The 21,642-nt window shown below is 42.6% G+C and overlaps 1 protein-coding gene across 1 annotated transcript in view; it reads left to right on the top strand.

The window, feature by feature from the left end:
- Positions 1-408: 408 nt before the first annotated feature.
- Positions 409-21,642, top strand: part of LOC311121345 (sphingosine-1-phosphate transporter SPNS2-like) — a gene marked incomplete at its 3' end in the record, with an annotated part of 35,686 nt that continues 14,452 nt past the window's right edge. Inside the window, exon 1 of the mRNA XM_084195846.1 lies at positions 409-855. Within this exon, the coding sequence (XP_084051972.1) occupies positions 624-855 (232 nt within the window). The 5' untranslated portion in view covers positions 409-623. The remainder of the gene's footprint in view (positions 856-21,642) is intronic.

Below are 21,642 nucleotides of genomic sequence, written 5' to 3'. Positions count from 1 at the left end.
TTAGTATAGTTTTATCAAAAATATATAACTTTTTGAATGTTTCACAAATGTTATTTTTCTGAAATTCCTCTGAGGAGCCTCCACTGCATCAGGTATAAACCTAGTAAACCTGTCCTGTGTCACCGATTCTAGCACATACTACATTGTTGCCACATTCCCCATTGTTGCCACCGCTTCCCCTAAAAATAACAGAATAGTGAATATACAAAGCTCTCGAGGACCTGCGAGTGCCACTGGGAAATGTTTTGTGACAGCACACCTCACTGAAATTGCAATTCCCCGCATTCTCTCCAGACATCAGGTGCCAGTAATTTTCAAGGAGGCGGAGTTTTTAAGTCAGTTCACACCCCCTCCACTAGGACTTCATGGTACTGAGGGAAAAACCTAAGGAGCGCAAGAGCCCGTCAGTGCTGTCAGTGTGCTGGTAAAATATGAACCATAGCGAGACGCGACTCCCTCTCAAACACTTAACAAGACGACATCTTCAACGCGTCTAATATCTTATTGCGAGGAATCACAGTTGGAGATTTCTAACCGTTTACTAGGCTACCTAACATTGATCAATTGTTCCTTCTGTGCGGTGTGGCTGATTCTCTGTTGCGCTGGATCTGTCGTGTCAGAAGATGTGTGTGGAGAGCGATGGATGCGAGATCGAGGGCTGCAGCAGTTCGGATGAGGTGCACACTCTCTCGGGCAGCATGAGTCCTGGACTGAAATCCAACCCGGACCTCCATCCCTGCAAGCCCGGGCAGAAATTCCGAGCTGCGCTGCTTAGATGCCGGTCTCCGGCGGCTGCGGCTGGGATTCTCAGTTTTGGGAATGTGCTCAATTACATGGACAGATACACTGTGGCAGGTAAGAGCCCAACATTTCTCTTTGTGTAAATGCAATTATCACATCCCAATGAGGGACTATCGCACAAGTGTAGAATTAATGTTGTTTATTGTATTTTTCTTTCTTCTTCTATATAGCCCATGTAGAGTGCAATTAGAACACATAGGATACAATAGCCTACTTTGTGTGAGCCCTGCTCTCTCCAATGAGAGCAATCGAACAATGACCGGATTGCCCACGCACAGTGGGCAGTCGTGGCTATTCACTGTACAAAGAAGCAGCAATGTGGTCTCCATATTCAATATTTGCTATTCTCACATAGATTATTTATTGGCAGGATTTGGGGAAAGGTGATTAAATCAAATATATCAGTTCCTTTTATTTGTGGGGTATCAGGCAGGAAAGAGCAGGGGCCTTGAGATATTGATTGGCACTGTCCTGAATAATCGCACATCAATTAAGATCGCCTTGTGTCACTCAGGGAGGCTGCTGCCGTGCTGTTGCTACGTGCGGTAGCTGTCCAGCTCTGGCTTGATCTGTCAGAGGTTTTGAAGCGCTTTGGAATTAGGGGGGAGAAAAGGCCAAATTCATACCGCTATAAGACCCAAAGCACCCATGCTAATTATTATAGGGTTATAATTACAAGATTGTGTATATCGAAATAGATATCAAAATAAATATACAAAGAGGTGCCACATAGCCTACCCTGTTTCTGATATGGTCCCTCTCTCTCTGATGACCCTTCCAGGGGATGTCCATATTTTATTTCTCTGGGCCATATGTGGAAGGAGTTTTGTGAAAAGCCTGTTTCATTTAGTGTCTTTTAGTTGCACCAACACCACTGAAAAAAATGTATTATCTATTGCGTAAAGTACCCAAGATGGTGTGTTTTCTCACACTGCTGCATTTAATCAAAGTTGTGAACAATGTGTGTGTTTATTCATCCACAACTGTCACATCAGATGTGGGGAAGAAAATACTCGTCAAATGAAGTGAGAGAATTTTCTTGGAAATGTGAAGCACCCTCAGAGAGTTTCCCTATGCATATGAGAATGATTTCCCTGCTTGCGTTTTCACAAGAGACCAATACTTTTGAAAAACACTTTTGAATAATTAACAACTCCTACTATGAGACTTTAAAGTATCTGTCCAGCGTTCCAGATTTCTATGAAATATTACCTTAAAATTTGTGACAATATGAATTAAATAAATGTCCTTCCAAAAGATTATAAGTAAGGATGTTAAAAAGCAGCTTTGCTCTGTGCCCCTGCTTGGCCTGTTAGGAAACAACAGAGTGATTTAGGTGTATACTGGTACAGCTCAGTCAATGAGACGCACATACACTTGGAGATTCAAATTAGCGCCAACATGGGGCCACTGGGGCAGCCTGCCCGAGCCCGGCTGCACCTAGTCAAATAGTATGGATGGATTCAGGATTTGGAAATGCACAATGGAACTACTAGGGCACTTTACTATAACAGCAATAAATGCAGACTGAGTCATTTCTGTCCTTTTGCTTTATCACTATATTCCTGATGTTTTTGTTGTTAGCTACCTAATGAGCAAGTCGTGAGGCTACTTCTGCTACCTATACGAGTCAACAACAGCTAACTAGGTTTCCTCTTGACATATAACTTTTAGCTACAAATAGGATTTAAAATAGAAGGGAATGGCGAGATGGTTGGTGTGTGGAGGACTTGCTTTCTTGTTGGTTAGCCAGCTAGCTAAGTTAGCCATGATAGCTAATGTTAGCAAACTGCTTCTAAATAGCCAGCAGGCCAACTCTTACAAACCACGTAATTTGAAATAGAAGTGACTGGCGAGATACTGTAGTTGTTCCATTGGCTTTGTCCTTTTTGCTAACACCAGCTGTGGCTTGCTTGGCTTTCTAGCTAGCTTGCTTGTGTGTAGTGAGTGCGTACTCCTGAGACTGTGTCTCCCCTAGTCTCGAGAAGGATCCTTCTCCCCACTGGGCCTGTCTCGGTCAAAGAGGATGTCATGTTCCAAGCAAAAAAAAAAATTTTTTTTTTTTTGATTGAGTGGTTTTTCTCTCATTTATGCTTTGGCCACAACTACAAGGAAAGTCAACAACATTATTTTGGTATGAGCAAACCAAATATGAGCTTTTAAAAATGAGATTTTCACTGGACAGTTACTTTAATCTATCCCTCCCTGCCTCTGGTCGGACCTACCACGTTTCCATAGAAACCACACTGCAGTTAACCAATACATTTTTTGGAGTGCTCAATTTAATTTTACGCATGATACTCCTCCTTATAGTCAGTGCTGGAATAGTACTTTGTGAAAGGATAGCCTATGCTGGATGCATATTACAATGAGCTGTCCAAAATAATGCAATACTGTGACTAAGTTATTGAGGTATGAAAGAAGATATTAACATAAATCTTGGGACGATTATCAGGATATAATTTTCAGTTTGCTAATGGCCTTGAAATGTCTTATTCTCGTTGTTTTAATCAGTGACTAATATAACGTAATTAAAGTAATTAAATGATCAAAATGAATGCGTCTTGCACTGGCTCTCCAAATTTCCCAAACTGGAGATACATTTTTTAACATCATCATAATATCAGATGAAGTCTGAGGTATTCATTATTTGTGGGAGTTTAGTTTGTAGACTGATAGCACTTTTGGCACAGCTATCCTCTCCATCTTATTATGTTGCACATGTTTCCAGTGTACCTTCTCCGTGGACTATAGGAGCAGAGCTGTCTCCCCAATATAATACATTATAGCAGACTCAGTATAGCAGTGGCGTGTTATATCACCGTGTGGATTGTTAGATTCATTTTGACATGTTATGCATTAGTAATGAGGCTGTGATTATGTAACGTGTTAGTTTGTTACTGCAGATTGCTCGGTGTCCAAATGTTGCCCTCATATTGCGCAAAATCAATCACTGGACCTGCGCATTCTATTCGATAATGGAAGTGAACGAGATGCCAATAGAATTCAGCTTTACGCATCTCTTCCAAACCACATGCAGGACTTTGTTAGTCGCTATGGATGGGGCTAAACATACTGCCGCAGCACGCAGCAAGGAGAGCCGTCTGTTCATGGCGAGGAGGACATACAATAGTAGAGAGAGCGATATCGTGTAGCCTACTGTAGTGTAAAGTACTGCACTGACTAAATATATCATCCCCATCTATTTTACAACATTGGACCTACAATATATTTAGAAATTAATTTGCATGATATTTAATGTGTTTATATTCGAACACGTTCATGTTTAGTTGCCCAGGTATTTCAGTTGGCAACCAGTTCAGATATAACACAATGTACAGATGAAGCCTTATGATTTACTGCGAACACGTGTCTTCACAGTGTACCAGATGGAGGGAGATTGCCAGTAGGTAGGTGTAAGTAAGCAGGGCTTCTGTCAAAGGCTATATCATCACATTCAGATTCACACAGAGGTGATGTCTTCTCAGTTGGGTTACTATTGTTTTAGAGGCAGTTCTGCCTGTGATTTTAAGCTAGATAGATATCACCACTAGAGGCAAACAACAGGGGCAAAGCCTCGAGCTTCTGAATGATCTATTCTCAATGGGAGAGATAGTTAGCTTAGGTAACCTCCTTCCTTCCCTGTGCCAAGAATGTGTTGATGTACAGTTGCATATCTAATCTCAGCATATATAAGCACCATTCAAACACAATGCAGATAGTTTGAAAACCCACATCCTTGTCAAACAGAGTTACAGTACAATAACAATGGGTGAGTGAGCTGTTCATCATAGCTGTTTTCTATTCACACCTCCCTTTCCTGCCCTTACAAAAATTGTATAATATCAATTGAATAAATGCTTAAAAAAGCATGCTCAAATCCTCAATGTCACTTCAAACCAAATGTTAGAGCAACCCAAATACCAAAGCAAGTTGCACATATATAATATTGGAGGATATTATAGGAATAACTATTTTTGGGAGAATACACACCAATACAGCACTATGTGGACATTCAGAGTGTAGCTGGTTTTTATATTGCATTTCTACCAAGTATTCATACCACTGACAGACTTCTATGAGCTGTTTTGACTGCAACTAAGCATATATGTAAGATAATTTAGATTTTGTACACAGTCATACCTAGTTATAACCAGTTATAACCATAGGCGAGTACATAAGGTGCTCCATCTCTGCAGGTGCACTGTGTATCTGGGCAAAATCACTGATACAGGTCCCCCTCCACCCTCTGGTGGTATGGATAACTTGAAGAGAAACCTTGATTCAAATAAAGGCCCTATCTATTAAATTACTATAGGTGAAATTAGGTGTTTTTTGGCTGGGGTCAAAATGAACCCAAAGTACATTTTGATACAGAAACACTAAACCAAGATTTCGATTTTTTAAGAACAAGTTGATTGACAAAGAAAATAATTCAATAAACCACCGTTGGGGGTTAAAGAAAATATTCACCCATTTTGATTGAATCGTTTTTGTGCGTCTCTAAACTATGTTTTATCGGTTCCCGTGGTAATTTCATGTTTTCATGTGTATCTGAGCTATTCGCCATTCAAGCAGGCAGAAATACATATGATGCAAAACTTTCTTTATCCTCACAATGCCAATTTGTTTTACATTTACATTTACATTTTCGTCATTTAGCAGACGCTCTTATCCAGAGCGACTTACAAATTGGTGCATTCACCTTATGAGAGCCAGTGGGACAACCACTTTACAATATTATTATATATTTTTTATATATATATATTTTTTTACATTGCATTGTTGTATCGGTTTATATTAATTCCAATAGCAAACACATTCACACATTTTGAAATACATTATTAAATGTAGCAAAAACCAATGGACAGTTAACAATAACAGAAGCTAAAAATTGCTAGCTAGGACGAAATGGATGGCTAGATATCGCCTCTCACTAAGCTAGCTAGCAGTTAGCAATTAGCATGCGGCCATTAGATACACATTTCATAAAAAGTAACCTTCTAAAATACATATAATTAGCGTAGTTCATATGTACACATGCAAATACACTCAATATGAGCCCTCGTCTGTAAAAAAAGTGAACTTGCAATTCCACATGTGAAACTGCAAATGTGATTTTCATGACAAACACTTCAGTAATGGACTGGAAAACAGCTCAATTGGGCTTTTGTGACTCCGCTCCTTCCCCTATCATGTGCATCTAGTCTTTACAGTTTCAGTGGTGTTGAGAATATAATGATTAGCGAGGTAAATATCAAACAATTGAATTTTCTACCCAGATACTACAGTATAGTGTAGATTATTGACTGGGGGAGCACTTCTAGTGCTGTGACAGGAGCAGAAGAGTGATGGAGAGAGAGAGAGCGAGAGAGATGGATAGAGAGAGAGCAGGAGAAGAGAAATGGAAAAAGAGAGAGAGAAAAAGAGAAAGAGATGGATAGAGATGGAGGGAAGGGGCTGCAGGTGGATTGCAGCACTAACCAACCCTTGTGAGGGAAGCTGCAATGGAGGTCTCCTCTCCATTGAGTGCATGTGGTGCAGAGGGAGAGGGGGTCCCTTCACTACCACTGCTACTGACCACTGCCTGATGTATTATGCATGTGCAGCATGTGCACAAGACCCTCCGAGAGAGAGGCCGGGGGAAGAGGAGGAGCGAGGAGGGAAGCAGTGACCTGGCTGGACTGATTTACTGAACACAACAGAAACATATACTCTCTCCACCTTTACCTAAAATGACCATCTCCAAAGTTCCTCTCCTCTCCTGCTGTATTCTGACCGACATGGTGTTGGTGTTAGGGTAATTAGTGTGTGCTGTACATCTGCGGTGCTGGTAGTAAAGTGTTTAGGGGGAGGGGGACTGTGGGTGATGTTGTGTGGGTCACTCCTGACTGTGTATGCCTCCACCCTCTCTCCACAGCATCTCTCCCTCTCCCTCTCCCTCTCTCTCTCTCTCTCTCTCTCTCTCTCTCTCTCTCTCTCTCTCTCTCTCTCTCTCTCTCTCTCTCTCTCTCTCTCTCTCTCTCTCTCTCTCTCTCTCCACAGCATCTCTCTCTCTCTCTCTCTCTCGCCCTCTTGCTCTCTTTTGCAATTGTGTGACCAAGTATGATGGATCAGTACAGAGGACACAACAGCCCTGGAAACGGGGACATGATTACGATTATTTTCCAGTCGCCCTCCCTCTTCCTCTCACTTCCTCCACTCCCTTCCTTTTCCCTCCATCTATCCCTCCCTTAATCCCTCTCTCCTCGTGTCAGGTGCCCATTGTACTGTATCCCCCCCATACACACACACACACACACACACACACACACACACACACACACACACACACACACACACACACACACACACACACACACACACACACACACTCAGAGTTTTCCCCTCATTTCAAGTGGGGCTGTGTGAGGGAGGGGCTGACTGCAGTACAGTGGTAGCTGAGTGGTGAGGTGTCAAAGGAGAGTGGACACACAGCAGAATGCAGGCTGCGTTTAGCCATAGCTTCCTCCTGCCTGCCCCTCCATCAAAAGGTCCTTGTGCTTCCAGCCATTACATTACTGTAGTGTGCTCTCTGCTGTTTTATCACTGCTGCATTGTCTCTCAAGCTGACAGAGGCAGCCCGGCTCCTGCCACCCATCACATCGCCTGATTCTTCTTTCTGCACCAATGATCAGAGAATTACAGGCACACACATGCACACACACACACACACACACACACACACACACACACACATCATGCAGTTTCATTCAAAGTCACACGTATGTACAAAGACAAACACTGTACGCACACTGCTATTCATTATCTATCTCTTGCCAACATGAACAACAGAAAGAAAACTTATTTCTTTGTTGATTGCTGTTGCCAGATGTTCTCTACTGGATTTGATTGAGTAATTTAACAAAGTCGTCATTTACTGCCAATATTCTTTATAGAAGCCGTTTCAACCCAATGTGGCCATTTAACAAGGAGAGACAGGCCTGGAATGGCACAATTAGAACGAATGGAACTGTTACGTTTTAAAGAGGGATTTCTAGATCTGAATACTACTGGTCCAGGTTTGCAATGAAATGCTCATTTACATAGGCTTACTGAACAGACAGAAAACAACACACCTTTAGAAGATGTCCCAGGCTCATAAAATGAGATTATAATAAAATAATCCTCTGGAAAAACATTTCAGTCCACTGGAATCAACAAACACATCCATCCATCTTTTCCAGCCTTCAAACTAATTTAGACCATGCAACACAAAAAATCCTCCCTAAAATGTGTTTAATATATATATATTTATTATATTATATATATATATATGTTTATAATATCCGTTTCCCTCCGCTCTTGTTAATGCTCTGTCATTTGCCACTGCTCTGTGTTTAATTGAAATACATGCTGGGAACTAGAGAGAGTGCTGCGGAGCACACAGGGTGTATCCCAAATGACACTCTATTCCCTACATAGTGCACTGGTTTTGACCAGAACTCTATGGGCCCTGGTCAAAATGAGTGCACTACATAGGGAATATGGTGTCATTTGGGACACATCCACAGTTATAACTTCTGTGACCTCCACTATTTGCTCTCCCGGGTGTCTGTCTTGGTAAACAGACACGTTGGTCGGTTATGGTAATATGTTTTTAGTCAGGCAGAGTGAGGAGCCAAACCCACGTGTGATGGAGAAATGCTCATAGGTCCGGGCCTGCCATGTGTCTGCGGCTGCGTATGAAAAACGTACTAGCCGTCGAATCCTTGCCTCCTACGTCCTTACTACCTCGATTCCTCTCATTGCAAATTGGAGCTAGTATCATTTTCAGACACACCCTGTCTCACTGTGAGGTGGTGGAGAGATGGAGGGTGCCAACTGACCCTGCCAACTGACCCTGCTGCCTGCTAGGCTGTGAGGCCTCAGCTGTTTTGGTGGGTTCTGGGTCATCTATGTTTTTCTCTCAGCCGTAACTCAAACCCAGACCGACGAGCAACACCGCCCGCCTCGCTCTGGAGGCCCCGGGCCATGCCATGACTGTTTATGAGTGTTGTTAGGTAAAAACACAGCAGTCTGGGGTGTGTGTGTGTGTGTGTGCATCCTTGAGTGTGGTTGATTTCTTAGCCTGTGATGTGGTTGTTCCCTTCCTACTCTATTTACAGCGTGCTGTGAAGGGGCAGCAGGGCTGTATATTTGTAGAAAGGCAGTGAATGTGTTCTAGTCTTATTCCTCTCCCTTAGATGATCTGCAATGTCTGTAAGCAGTGCTGCTACATTGAACGTTGCATTGCATTGCTGTTAATGTTAGGTTAAGCCTTGAATCTAGGACTTCCTGGAAAACAGTGGCAATTGTTACTGAGTGGACTATCCTGGCTAAATAAAGAAAATAAAATGAAATGAGCCCGTAGGGCTCAGGTAATAAATAAGGCACTATAAGTAGGGCACTATAAAGGTAACAGGGTGCCATTTTGGATGCCATCTGTGGTTGATTGCTCTGTTCTGTAACTTACAGTTAGTTGATTTGCGATCTAGAACACACTGTCATGAAGTTATCATTCTAAATACAACAGGACCATTAGTGAGAAGGTGATTGGAGTGGAGGAGACTAGGTCTGTGTCCCCAATGGCACCCTATTCCCTATATAGTGCACTACTTTAGTGCACTACCCAAAATAAGGGCACTATATAGGGAATAGAGTGCCATTTGGGACCTACCCCTTGAGAGTAAGCGCCAGAGGAGTTACGATGGCCAGTCTAGGGTCACTCTGTACACTCTGTCCAGAGTTTATGGGTCCTGATGGAGACATTCTAGCACCAGGCGTTTCTATGCCTCATGGTTTTTAGGAGACTAGGATTTAGAGTGCTCTCTGAGAGTGTAGGACCCATTAAATTGGATTTAATTTGCTGTCGTCGCTCTCAACGCTCTCAGACCCAGATTCATAGCGGTGGTGTTTCCTCTATTCCCCCATCAGACAGTCCAAGCTCCCCAGCAGATTATGATAAAGACTGGATTAGCTGTTTAGGGGAATATCGGGGTCCACGCGGGGGAGGGGGGCAGACGGCTGGGCAGCACTTAAACTTATTTGAAAGATGTGTGTGTGTCATCCCCCAGTAGCCATCTAAATGCCCCTTCCTCACCCCAAACCCAGCCAGGTTGGAGGGGGTTTAGAACAGTCTAATCTGGGTTCGGCAGATGAAGGGTGGAGACCAGAGTAGTAGATTATTCGTGCTTTTCTCAAGGCATCGGGTTCTATTTAGTCTCAGTCAAACTGTTAATTAGGGGCCTGTGATGATGGGGGATAATCTAGCACCTTGAGGGACCCCCTGGACCCCAGTCCAGTATCATCAGACTTGGCAGGAAGGCTGCAGGGGAGAGGGGTTGACTGGAGAGGAAGAGATTCAGATCAGGATGCACGCACAGTCACACACACACACACACAAATACACACACACAGACACACACACACACACACACACACACACACACACACACACACACACACACACAGACACACACACACACAGACACACACACACAGACAGACACAGACACACACACACACACACACACACACACACACACACACACACAGGGATTCAATTGGGCCAGGGTCTACCAGGGCTGTTCCCCGGCACCTATGATCCAAACGAGAGCCAGAGTGGGCTGAGCCCCAGTACCTTTGGTTATGCAAATGTTGCCCACAGGGCAATTCCACTTTAACGGAATTACGCTTTGACTCAGTGTTTTCACTTTAAAATGTATGCCAAGAACCATTGATTTAAAAGTTGACCTAACCATACAAGTCTATGCACAAGAAATACTTTAAAACATTTCCACTGAAACATTTCCAAAAACGAATTTAGTGGAAGAACTGTGCAGATGCAAACTTTGGTAATGGAATTACGGTAAAATCTCTCTCAGGTATTTATGCGACCATGTTTCCCAAAAACTCTGTTAAATATCTGCTCCGAATTAAAGGTGCTACACATAGCATTTGTTATAACCTTGGCATTGTAATTTCAGAAAATGTCCATAATATATCTGCAGTATTACTTACCCGCCAGTGTTGTGATTGGCTGTGATATTCACCTATTGATTTCTCCCTCCGGAGCAGCATCTGTTGTCAAAATGGGAATGCTGTTCTGACTTTATGGCTGTGTAATCTAGTGGAAATAGCTCTGTCATTTCCTGGTTGCAAAAATGTTACACTGTTCACTCAATTTCAGATTATGTGAGAAAACAAGCACTGAATAGTGTAGGAAATCATTGTACCATCCAAATCGGTGGGAAATATCTATTCAATAACAAAAAATATTGTTTTTACAGCTTTTTGAATCTAGTGGACCAAAACCGCTGTTTGAAGCTAGCTGTAAAAACTATATTTCCAGCGATTTAGATGGTACAATGATTCCCTACACTAAATCGCAATGCAAAAATTCTAAGAAATCCTATGTGTAGCACCTTTAAGATTCAAAGATGTCTGCAGAAACAATGGGGTGTCAGCTATGACCTGGCACCTTGAGTTTGAAATCAATCTATTTTGGTTATTAAACTATAGTAAGTTAATTGGATTTTCACCCGGTAACGGAATTACGGTAACGGAATTACATAATGGTCCCTGATCTATACTAAACAGCAGTGTTGTAGTACTCGATTCCGGTCTCGAGACCATATATTGAGTGTCTTGGTCTTGTTTCAGTGTAGGATACATTTTTACTCGGTCTTGACTCGGGTTCGGACAATGACTCGGTCTCCCATTCAGTCAGTGCATACAAACGCTTCGCCAGGCCAAATATCCACACTCCTTTCATGACACATTCATTTCTTATTGCCTATTGAAACCTGGGCTTCCTACTTTACTGGTAACATTACTGTCCTTTACTTTCACTGAAAAATATCCTCAAACTTTTTGGCACTCATCAGCATTTCCTTGGTAGGGAAGCGTGGGGAAATTGTGGGGGAAATTGTTTGAAAGTTGCGCCCTCGCTATTAATAAGGGGATACCGGGAGAAGTTCTAACTTATTTTATATTTGATCTATTATAGACCTGTTTGGGTAGCTATCAGTTGTAGAGTTGCTCTCTATTTGCCCTCAGCATTCATCTTTTCACCATTCTGAATGTCTAAAGAATCCATATGTGTATGTTCTTCTGAAATATGAACACAGAACATTTTGAACTCTTATGGTGGCGATTTGACACAATTACAATCATGGTCTAGAATTGGACTCACGTTTTTCTGGTCTCAGTCTTGACTCGGTCTCGGAGCCCTCGATCTTGACTCGGTCTGGGGTATTGTACTGTACTCTACTGTGCTCTACTCACTGTACTGTACTGTGCTATCCAAAATTATGATAGGTTCAGATTTGAACATAAGTGTTGATAGTAGTGTTAGAAATTGCGTAATTCAAATCTGGTATTGGAATAAGAGAAAACATAATCAAGAGATATTCAATCCAAGCTAAATTTATTATATGCAAAATGTATGTATGATAAGTATGTTGGTTCGTATACGGGCTCACATTCATATCAGTACAGTATAAACCTTTTATGCTTTAATCATTAATGCATTCTTTGTAAGTTAGTCATCCCATCCAGTTATGAGAAAATAGAACCCCACATTAGGTAGCAGGGTTCTTTACATCAACATTATTGTGTTTTGATGTATTTCTGATACCTTTTCAGACTTTTTCTGGTAGATGTTTTCTAAGACCCCTTTTCCATCTGTTTATCTGGAAATCAAAGCCTTTACTTCGGCCAAATGTTTAAGATGGAAAAAGGTCGAAAAATGTATCTATGCCTTAATTTCCCAAAAATATAGACTTTTAGCTTTCATTTGACACCCAACTTGATACGGTGCCTTCAGAAAATATTCATAGCCCTTGACCTTTTCCAGATTTTGTTGTGCTGCAAAGTGGGATTAAAATGGAGTTAATTGTCTTTTTTTTGTCAACGATCTACACAAAATACACTGTAATATTAAAGTGGAAGATTAATTGTAACATTTGCAAAATATTTATGAAAAATGAAACAATAATATATCTTGATTAGATAAGTATTCAACCCCCTGAGTGTGAGAAAATCATTTGGCAGCGATTACAGCTGGTGAGTCTTTTTCTAAGAGCTTTCCACACCTGGATTGTGCAACAGTTCAAGCTCAAGCTCTGTAAATTGGTTGTTGATCATTACTAGACAACCATTTTCAAGTCTTGCCATAGATTTTCAAGCAGATTTAAGTCAAAACTGTAACTCGGCCACTAACCAGGAACATTCACTGTCTTCTTGGTAAGCAACTCCAGTGTAGATGGAGTTGTGTTTTAGGTTATTGTGCTGCTGAAAGGTGAATTAATATCCCGGTGTCTGGTGGAAAGCAGACTGAATCAGTTTTTCCTCAAGGATTTTGCTGTGCTTAGCTCCATTCCGTTTATTTTTTATCCTGAAAAACTCCCCAAGCATACCCATAACATGATGCAGCCACCACTATGCTTGAAAATATTGAGAGCAGTACTCGGTAATGTGTTGTATTGGATTTGCCCCAAACATAACACTTTGTATACAGGGCAAAAAGATAATTGCCTTGCCACATTTTTTGCAGTATTTCTTTAGTGCCTTGTTGCAAACAGGATGCATGTTTTCAAAATTTTTTATTCTGTACAGGCTTCCTTCTTTTCACTCTGTCAATTAGGTTAGTATTGTAGAGTAACTACAATGTTGTAGATCCATCCTCAGTTTTCTCCGTTCACATCCATTAAACTCTTTAACTTTTAAAGTCACCATTGGCCTCATGAATTCCCTGAGCGGTTTCATTCCTCTCCGGCAACTGAGTTTGGAAGGACTAGGACTGTTACGGTGACCGTATCACCTCCACACCAGCGGTCACAAGTCATGAAGGCAGTCACGGTAATTAGTCTTCTCCAAGCTCTGATGCTGCTGATGGTCATTAGTAGCCTACCAAACTTGCTAACTGCCTGGTACTCAGCACTCTATTGTCCCTCTAATCACTCTGACATCAATGCAAATGTCATCGAAAATCTAATCAAACACTTCATGAGAGCCCATGAGCTCATGTTGTGCAACATTTTTGAAGGCTACAGTATGCAATTGCGTGAGAAAACAGAGTGATGGCTTCTATTAAAAAGAGGAGGATCCCATCAGGTTTCAATAGGCTAGGCCTACTATATTTATATCTCAACTTTCTTAATATTAAGCACATTGCTTTACAATAGGAGTATAGCCTACCTGGCTGGTATGAAAATAAACCATGGGAAAAGCGTCCTCCATTTGCTATTTAAGTGCATAGATGACATGTATTCCCTAGATGAGGTAGTCATTCAAAAATCATGTTAAACACTATAATTGCACACAGAGTGAGTCCATGCAACTTATTATGTGACTTGTTAAGCAAATGTTTACTCCTGAACTTATTTAGGCTTGCCATAACAAAGGGGTTGAATACTTATTGACTTAAGACATTTTAGCTTTTCATTTTTAATTAATTTGTCAAAATTTCGAAAAACACAATTCCACTTTGACATTATGGGGTATTGTGTGTAGGCCAGTGACAAATAAATCTAAATTGTATCCATTTTAAATTCAGGCTGTAAAATGTGGAAAAAGTCAAAGGGTGTGAATACTTTCTGAAGGCACTGTATGCTCCTATGAACTTCACTTGTTGGTGCTCATGAAAAAAAATGAGTTTTTGGAGGAGTATACGTAGAATTGCACGTAGAATTGCATGCAATTTTTTAACTGGACCCTACTAAAAACTGTGCCTCGTGTGTAGCCTAAATCCTAGAAATACCTCCGCTCTATGCCATTACGAATATGCAATTATAGATCCATACACCACACACCCCATTTTCCCCACCCACCCCGGCTCGCCCCTGGAGTAGGGCTGCCTCACCTCTCAAATCCACATTTTACCTCTGCACACACACACACAGGGTGGCATTTAGATGACTGTACGGAAATAATCCTCTTTAACCTGTTTATGACACTGTCTAATTGGTCTAAGAGAGGGCCAGCCATTGTGTGAGGGTGATCCATTGAGGGAAGAGGGGACAGACACAGGGGACTGGGTGAGCCAGTCTGACAGGCTCTGCCTCTTCCTGCCTGGCCACCCCTGGAGATGCTGGTTAGACCCCTGTGGCTGTGGCTGCTGGCTCCTCACTGACCCAGCTGTCAGTACAGACTACAGTGGCCAGGGCTGTGGCACCGTACTGTTACTGTACTGTAGGCCTACTGTATCTCTCGCTCTCTGTCTGTCTCTCCTCTCTATTCTTTCTATCTCTCCCCCCCCCCTTCTCTCTCTTTCTCCTCCCCCTCTTTCTCTCACTGTGTCTTAACAAGCAGATCTGTTTCTAGCAGATCCTTGTCTGTCTTACTGTCACCTGTACAGGTCTGCTGACAGCAGACTAATAATAACCTCCATCTTAACATAGCCAGATGATCAACCATTTTAAAACTAAAAGAGAACACATAACATGGTGTAGCTGTGTAGGTTCCTGACAGTAGCACTCAATTTAGATAGTCCAAATCCTAAGCAAAGAAAAAGTAACACTTTCAGTGCCATACAACTTAAAATGGAGGACGTTTTTTGTGACATTTTCTCGTCTGAGGATCCTAATGTGTTATTTCAGATTTCCTCTATAGACAGTCACAGAGAACCCGAAGTGTCAAAGTCAGTATCTCTGAAGAAGCCTTGTACAAATTGGACATCTTGTTACTAAATTAAAGTTTGGGGCTAGGCCTGCCCGCCACCGCCACATCAGACTTGGCTGTTGTCTGTCGTCTCCCTCCTGTCCTCCTCTCTCTCCTTCCCTCTCTTTTTATAGTGTTCACATTAAAGGCTCCCAAACAACAACAGAAGCATTAAAGAGATGGAAAAAAGCTCTAGTAATTTCGTTTATAGGCTTGTCTCTCTCTCTCTCTCTCTCCACAGTGTTGTTTTTCCATCTGCTTGGGACTGGCAGTGGCTCGGTTCTCAGAGCTGGTCTAAGAGTTAGAAAAGCCACACTGTTCATCACCATTATATGGGATGTAGTCTCTCGTGACAGACTATACTGTATGTGACACTGTACTTATACAAAGGGTTAATCTAGCATTTCGTGCATAGGATTTGAGTGTAAAATATGTCTTAGTGGATATCAAAGGCACCTTTTATTTCACTGTAGACAATCAGATAGAAAGGCTATAGAGTAGACATGGTAGGCCTAGTTGTGTTTTGATAAAATATTTGATATCCTGCCAGAGCTCTTTTCCCAAGTTAGTTTTCCACAGTTTTCCCTGGGTTCTGTTAAAGCCCACTTGCTAGCGTGCGATTCCCATCACGGAGGGAAAACAGTCTGTGTTCTTTAGGGCTCAGATTTAGCCGACGTCTGTAATAGTAAGCAGTGGAATTACATACCGCCTCTTCCTCTGTCAGCCACCGAAGCTTTCATGTGTTCACGATAACCGTTACTCAACAGGCCACACCATTTCTGTGGCAACCGCTGTTACCCTGTCACCCCGTCACCCCTTCACCCTTCACCCCTTGCTCCCTAAGTATGATCTGACCTCACACCCTCTTGTTTTGCTCACAGAGGGGTGAGGGCTGACTCTGGGGGACATTGGTGTCATAATGGGTCTGTGTTATTTTAGCGTTGACATGGTATTTTACATTCATCACCACAACAATGAGGCCAGTATTACGTGGTGTAACATTCTAGTGTAGATATTTATATGCTGAACAAATATATAAACGCAACATGCAACAATTTCAAAGATTTTACTGAGTTACAGTTCATATAAGGAAATCAGTCAATTGAAATAAATAAATTAGGCCCTAATCTATGGATTTCACATGACTGGGAATACAGATATGCGCCTTAAAAATAAAAGTAGGGGCGTGGACCAGAAAACCAGTCAGTATCTGGTGTGACCACCATTTGCCACATCTCCTTCGCATAGAGTTGATCAGGCCGTTGATTGTGGCCTGTGGAATGTTGTCCCACTCCTCTTCAATGGCTGTGGAAAGTAGCTGGATATTGGCGGGAACTGGAACACGCTGTTGTACACGTAGATCCAGAGCATCCCAAACATGCTCAATGGATTACATGTCTGGTGAGTATGCAGGCCATGGAAGAACTGGGGCATTTTCAGCTTCCAGGAATTGTGTACAGATCCTTGCAACATGAGGCCGTGCATTATCATGCTGAAACATGAGGTGATGGTGGTGGATGAATGGCACGACAATGGGCCTCAGGATCTCGTCACGGTATCTCTGTACATTCGAATTGCCATCAATGAAATGTAATAGTGTTCATTGTCCGAAGTTTATGCCTGCCAATACCATAACCCCACTGCCACCATGGGCAGTCTGTTCACAACGTTGACATCAGCAAACCGCTCTCCCACACAACGCCATGCACGCTGTCTACCATCTGCCTGGTACAGTTGAAACTGGGATTAATCCGTGAAGAGCATACTTCTCCAGTGTGCCAGTGGCCATCGAAGGTGAGCATTTACCCGCTGAAGTCAGTTACGACGCCGAACTGCAGTCAGGTCAAGACCCGGTGAGGACGACGAGCACGCAGATGAGCTTCCCTGAGACAGTTTCTGACAGTTTGTGCAGAAATGATTCGGTTATGCAAACCCACAGTTTCATCAGCTGTCCGGGTGGCTGGTCTCAGATGATCCTACAGGTGAAGAAGCCGGATGTGGAGGTCCTGGCTGGTCTCAGATGATCCTACAGGTGAAGAAGCTGGATGTGGAGGTCCTGTGAGGCTGTTGGACGTACTGCTTAATTCTCTAAAATGACGTTGGAGGCGGCTTATGGTAGAGAAATGAACATTACATTGTCTGGCAACAGCTCTGGTGGACATTCCTGCAGTCAGCATGCCAATTGAATGCTCCCTCAAAACTTGAGACATTTATGGCATTGTGTTGTGTGACAAAACTTGTATTGTCCCCAGCACAAGGTGCACCTGTGTAATGATCATGCCTCTTGATATGCCACACCTGTCAGGTGGATGGATTATCTTCGCAAAGGAGAAATGCTCACTGACAGGGTTGTGAACAGATTTGTGCACAAAAGTTGAGAGAAATATGCTTTTTGTACATATGGAAAATTTCTGAGATCTTGAAACATGGGACCAGCACTTTACATGTTGCGTTTATATTTTTGTTCAGTGTACTTTAACTGTGGTGATGGGTAGAGCTACCAGTCAATAGGATTTGGATGAGGTTGAGTACAAAGGGATTGTTTCAAAATAAGCCTTTGTTTTCTTACAACAGGAAACAGATAATGATTAATAAGAGACAACTAAAAAGATACAAATCTGTTTGATCATGTTGCCAGGACTCTAATCAACACGTTTCTATTAATCTCAACATGACACATTACCACAGAGTCCTTCTGAAAGGAAGCCAGTTGTCATAATCACTGACCCTGTCCATGTTCCATGTCATTTGTGGCCACTTCTAAAGCAGTGGCCACAAAGGGAGAGATGAGGAGTGGACCTAAGTAGAAATAAGGAGAGGGAGGAGAGGGTTTTTGTCTTTGGTGTTGTCTCTTCCACTTATATGGTTTGTCTTTAGATTATAGTTCTCAGGTAGAAGCGTTGGTGTGGTGGACAGGAGACACCAGTACTAGGCGGACACCACCATGTTTTGTTGACTCTGGATGGCAACAAAATGCATCATAGAGAGGGAATACAGTCCCGTGTAGCTCAGTTGGTAGAGCATGGTGTTTGCAACGCCAGGGTTGTGGGTTCAATTCCCACAGGGGGCCAGTATGAAAATGTATGCACTCACAAAAAAACTGTAAATCGCTCTGGATAAGAGCGTCTGCTAAATGACTAAAATGTAAATGAATATCCCAGCCTTCAGTATGAATTTGAAAGTGGTGCTTACATATTTGCAGCCCCATCCTTCAGTTTCACAGCAAACCAAGTGGTGGAGCTGCCATCTTGTTCTTTTTAGTGTTAAGGAATGGGCTTTTAAGATAGTGAGTTGGTACTATCCCAGCCTTTAAGAGCTATGGACTATCCCAGCCTTCAGTGAAACCTCCAAACCCTTCCATAAGCAGCAGGATTACGCTCTCTCATGCTGTAGTTAATGATTCCCTAATCAGCTGTGCCTCTCATTATTTGAAGGGATTAAACTGTGTTTACCTGGAAGACCTGAAACTCCCTCACAGAGGTACAGAAAGAGACAGGAGGATTACAGAAAGTGTAGGAGAGAGGGATTTAAAGGTGCTCTGAACACTTCACAAACTCCTGTGTTATGATGATGATGCCTCCCTGTCAAATAACAACTCACTCCCCCATAGTACAGAAATGGAATTTGCTCTTTACTCAGTCATTTCCCACATACTCCCTGCATTCAGTTTTTGCACTTTAAAAGTTGCGAAATAAATGGATGTTTAAACAAATAATTAAAACGTATCTTACCTAATCTTGTCTTATCTCATTGCTAGTTCCTACTACCCTTCAGTTCCCCCTACTACCCTTCCCCACTATTTTCATAGTGGTCGCTTTGATCAAGGTCTTTTCTACACTAGAGTCTCGTAGTGGGTGTGATCCACACAGAGGATGTAGTAGTAGAGTAGTATGGCTGTGAGGAGTCGTGTCAAAGACTGCCATTCTCCCTGTGTCATGTCCCCATTTAGACCCAAAAATGTGACATTTCCACACACATGCACGCACTCATGCACACAGATGCACTCGCACACACACACGAGCACGCACGCACACACACACACACGCACACACACACACACACACACACACGTCCCAGGGGAAATGAAACCCAGTGTTTTTGGAGACGACAGCTCTTCTGTGAAGGTCATATTCAAATGTCCTTCAGAGCTTTGGTTCTGGCTGCTGACACATGCATTAGAGGCACACTCACTGTGAGAGGATGTGTGTGTGTGTGTGAGCGTGTGTGCGTGCGTGTGTGAGCGTGTGTGTGTTTCCCCTCACAGGCAGATTAATACACACTTTTGATGTTTGATTTACAGAACTGTATATAGAACAGAGGAAGAGATCAAAATAAGCCAGAGTTAATGACAATACAGCACAGTATTCTGGAAATGATCAGATTGGAATGGATATTTCTCTGTGACATCAACGCCTCGTAGATTAGATTAGATGAGATTGTGGTTATAGGATTTACACAGGATTTACAATCAGATATATAGCACCCCAGCTGCAGCAGCCTCAGCCTCCATCCTGCTCCCAGGGCCAATGATACACAGAGGGTCTGTTGTCGGGCGGAAACCAGACCCCGCTCCCACTGACCCATAGTTTACAGCAATATTAACTCTTCCCCTTAAAGCAGCTCCTGGAAGCCCTCCACTACGGCTACAATAACATTTACTCTGCTTATTTACAGCAGCTCTGTGTTTACTGGGGCTGGATCCCAAATTGCACACTATTTCCTTTATCTGGTCAAAAGTAGTGCACTATAAAGGGAATAAAGTGCCATTTGGGACACGGCCCAGGTCTTTCTTCTGCAGGAGAATATGTCATCTTTTGCCCTCATTCACATGTGATAGAGTAAATAACCAACGGTCCGAGGGGCCTGTGTGTGTGTGTGTGTGTGTGTGTGTGTGTGTGTGTGTGTGTGTGTGTGCATGTGTATTTCATATGTTGCTATCTGATCTGATTTGAGCTTTCTGGGAGTATATCTGTCAGGATTGTGTGTAAAGGGTCAAGGTTATTGTGTAGAGAGTGTGCATTGGTGTGTGTGCGTATTACTGTGTGTGTGTGTGTGTGTGTGTGTGTGTGTGTGTGTGTGTGTGTGTGTGTGTGTGTGTGTGTGTGTGTGTGTGTGTGTGTGTGTGCCTGCAGGAATGTGTGTCTCTGCTGTAAGGAGATACCTCTCACCTAGGACTTAATTCCTGTCAGAATGTGTCATTGTTTTATTGTTTACTGCCTGGAAGTGGAGGGGACAGCCCAACCCACAGAGGTACTGTATGCAGGTATGTAAAGGAGCGTTAGGGTTAGGACTAGGAGTGGACTGACAGGCTGGGTTTCCGGTGTTGTTTCCGCAGCGTGTTGTTGCACCAGGGTGAGTGTGTGCATGTGTTTGTGTGTGTGTGTGTGTGTATGTGTGTGTGGGTGGGTGGTTCCACCTCACCTCCCAGGGTTGATTATTGGACCATATTTGTGTGCATGCCTGCGTGTGTGCGCACTAGCGTGTGTGTCCCGCTCCCTTAATGAAGACAGAGCAGAGCAGGAATGTAGACGTGGTAGAGAGGAGAGGAATGAGGAAAGAGGACGGTGTTGTTTTGTTTTCCTACGCCATCATCTAACACGCACTTCATAATTAAATAACTTTATCACAACCTTGCCCTGTGATCCAGGCAAATCTTCATAGGGCATCTCACTAATAAGCATCAGTACCTTACAAAAAATTTGAATATATGCTCACCTAAATTAAAGTGCTCAATAATGGCATTCATCTTGACTTATATGGAATGAAGCGTCTGTACATTAGAGATTATTTGAATATTAGGTTAACACTCACTCATCGACAGTGGAATTCATCTGACGTATGGAATTAATTGTATGTTTGAGACTGTGGCTGGTCTTGAACAAGTTCTGTATGGAGCTAGGTAGCAAAACAACTAAAAACATCCAGGTAATATGTACAGTGTACATGAGGGTTAGCAAGTGAATAATCTCTTGTGGACAGAGCTACGTAAACATAACTGGTACCATAGAATCTGTCTGGAAGGAATGGGATGCGTAGGATAATGAGCAGCAGTAGTTCTGGTGTTTGGGTTTTTCATCACTGGTTATTTGGACAAATCACAAATCGAATTTCATAAGGGGAGGGGACATTCGGCCCGTAACTTGCGAAGAGAGCAGATTC

This window comes from Coregonus lavaretus (genome assembly GCF_964263955.1).
Source record: "Coregonus lavaretus genome assembly, contig: HAP1_SCAFFOLD_1835, whole genome shotgun sequence".
Lineage (NCBI taxonomy): Eukaryota > Metazoa > Chordata > Actinopteri > Salmoniformes > Salmonidae > Coregonus > Coregonus lavaretus.
Note: the sequence above shows the minus strand (reverse complement) of the source record. Positions and strands in the feature narration are given on the sequence as shown.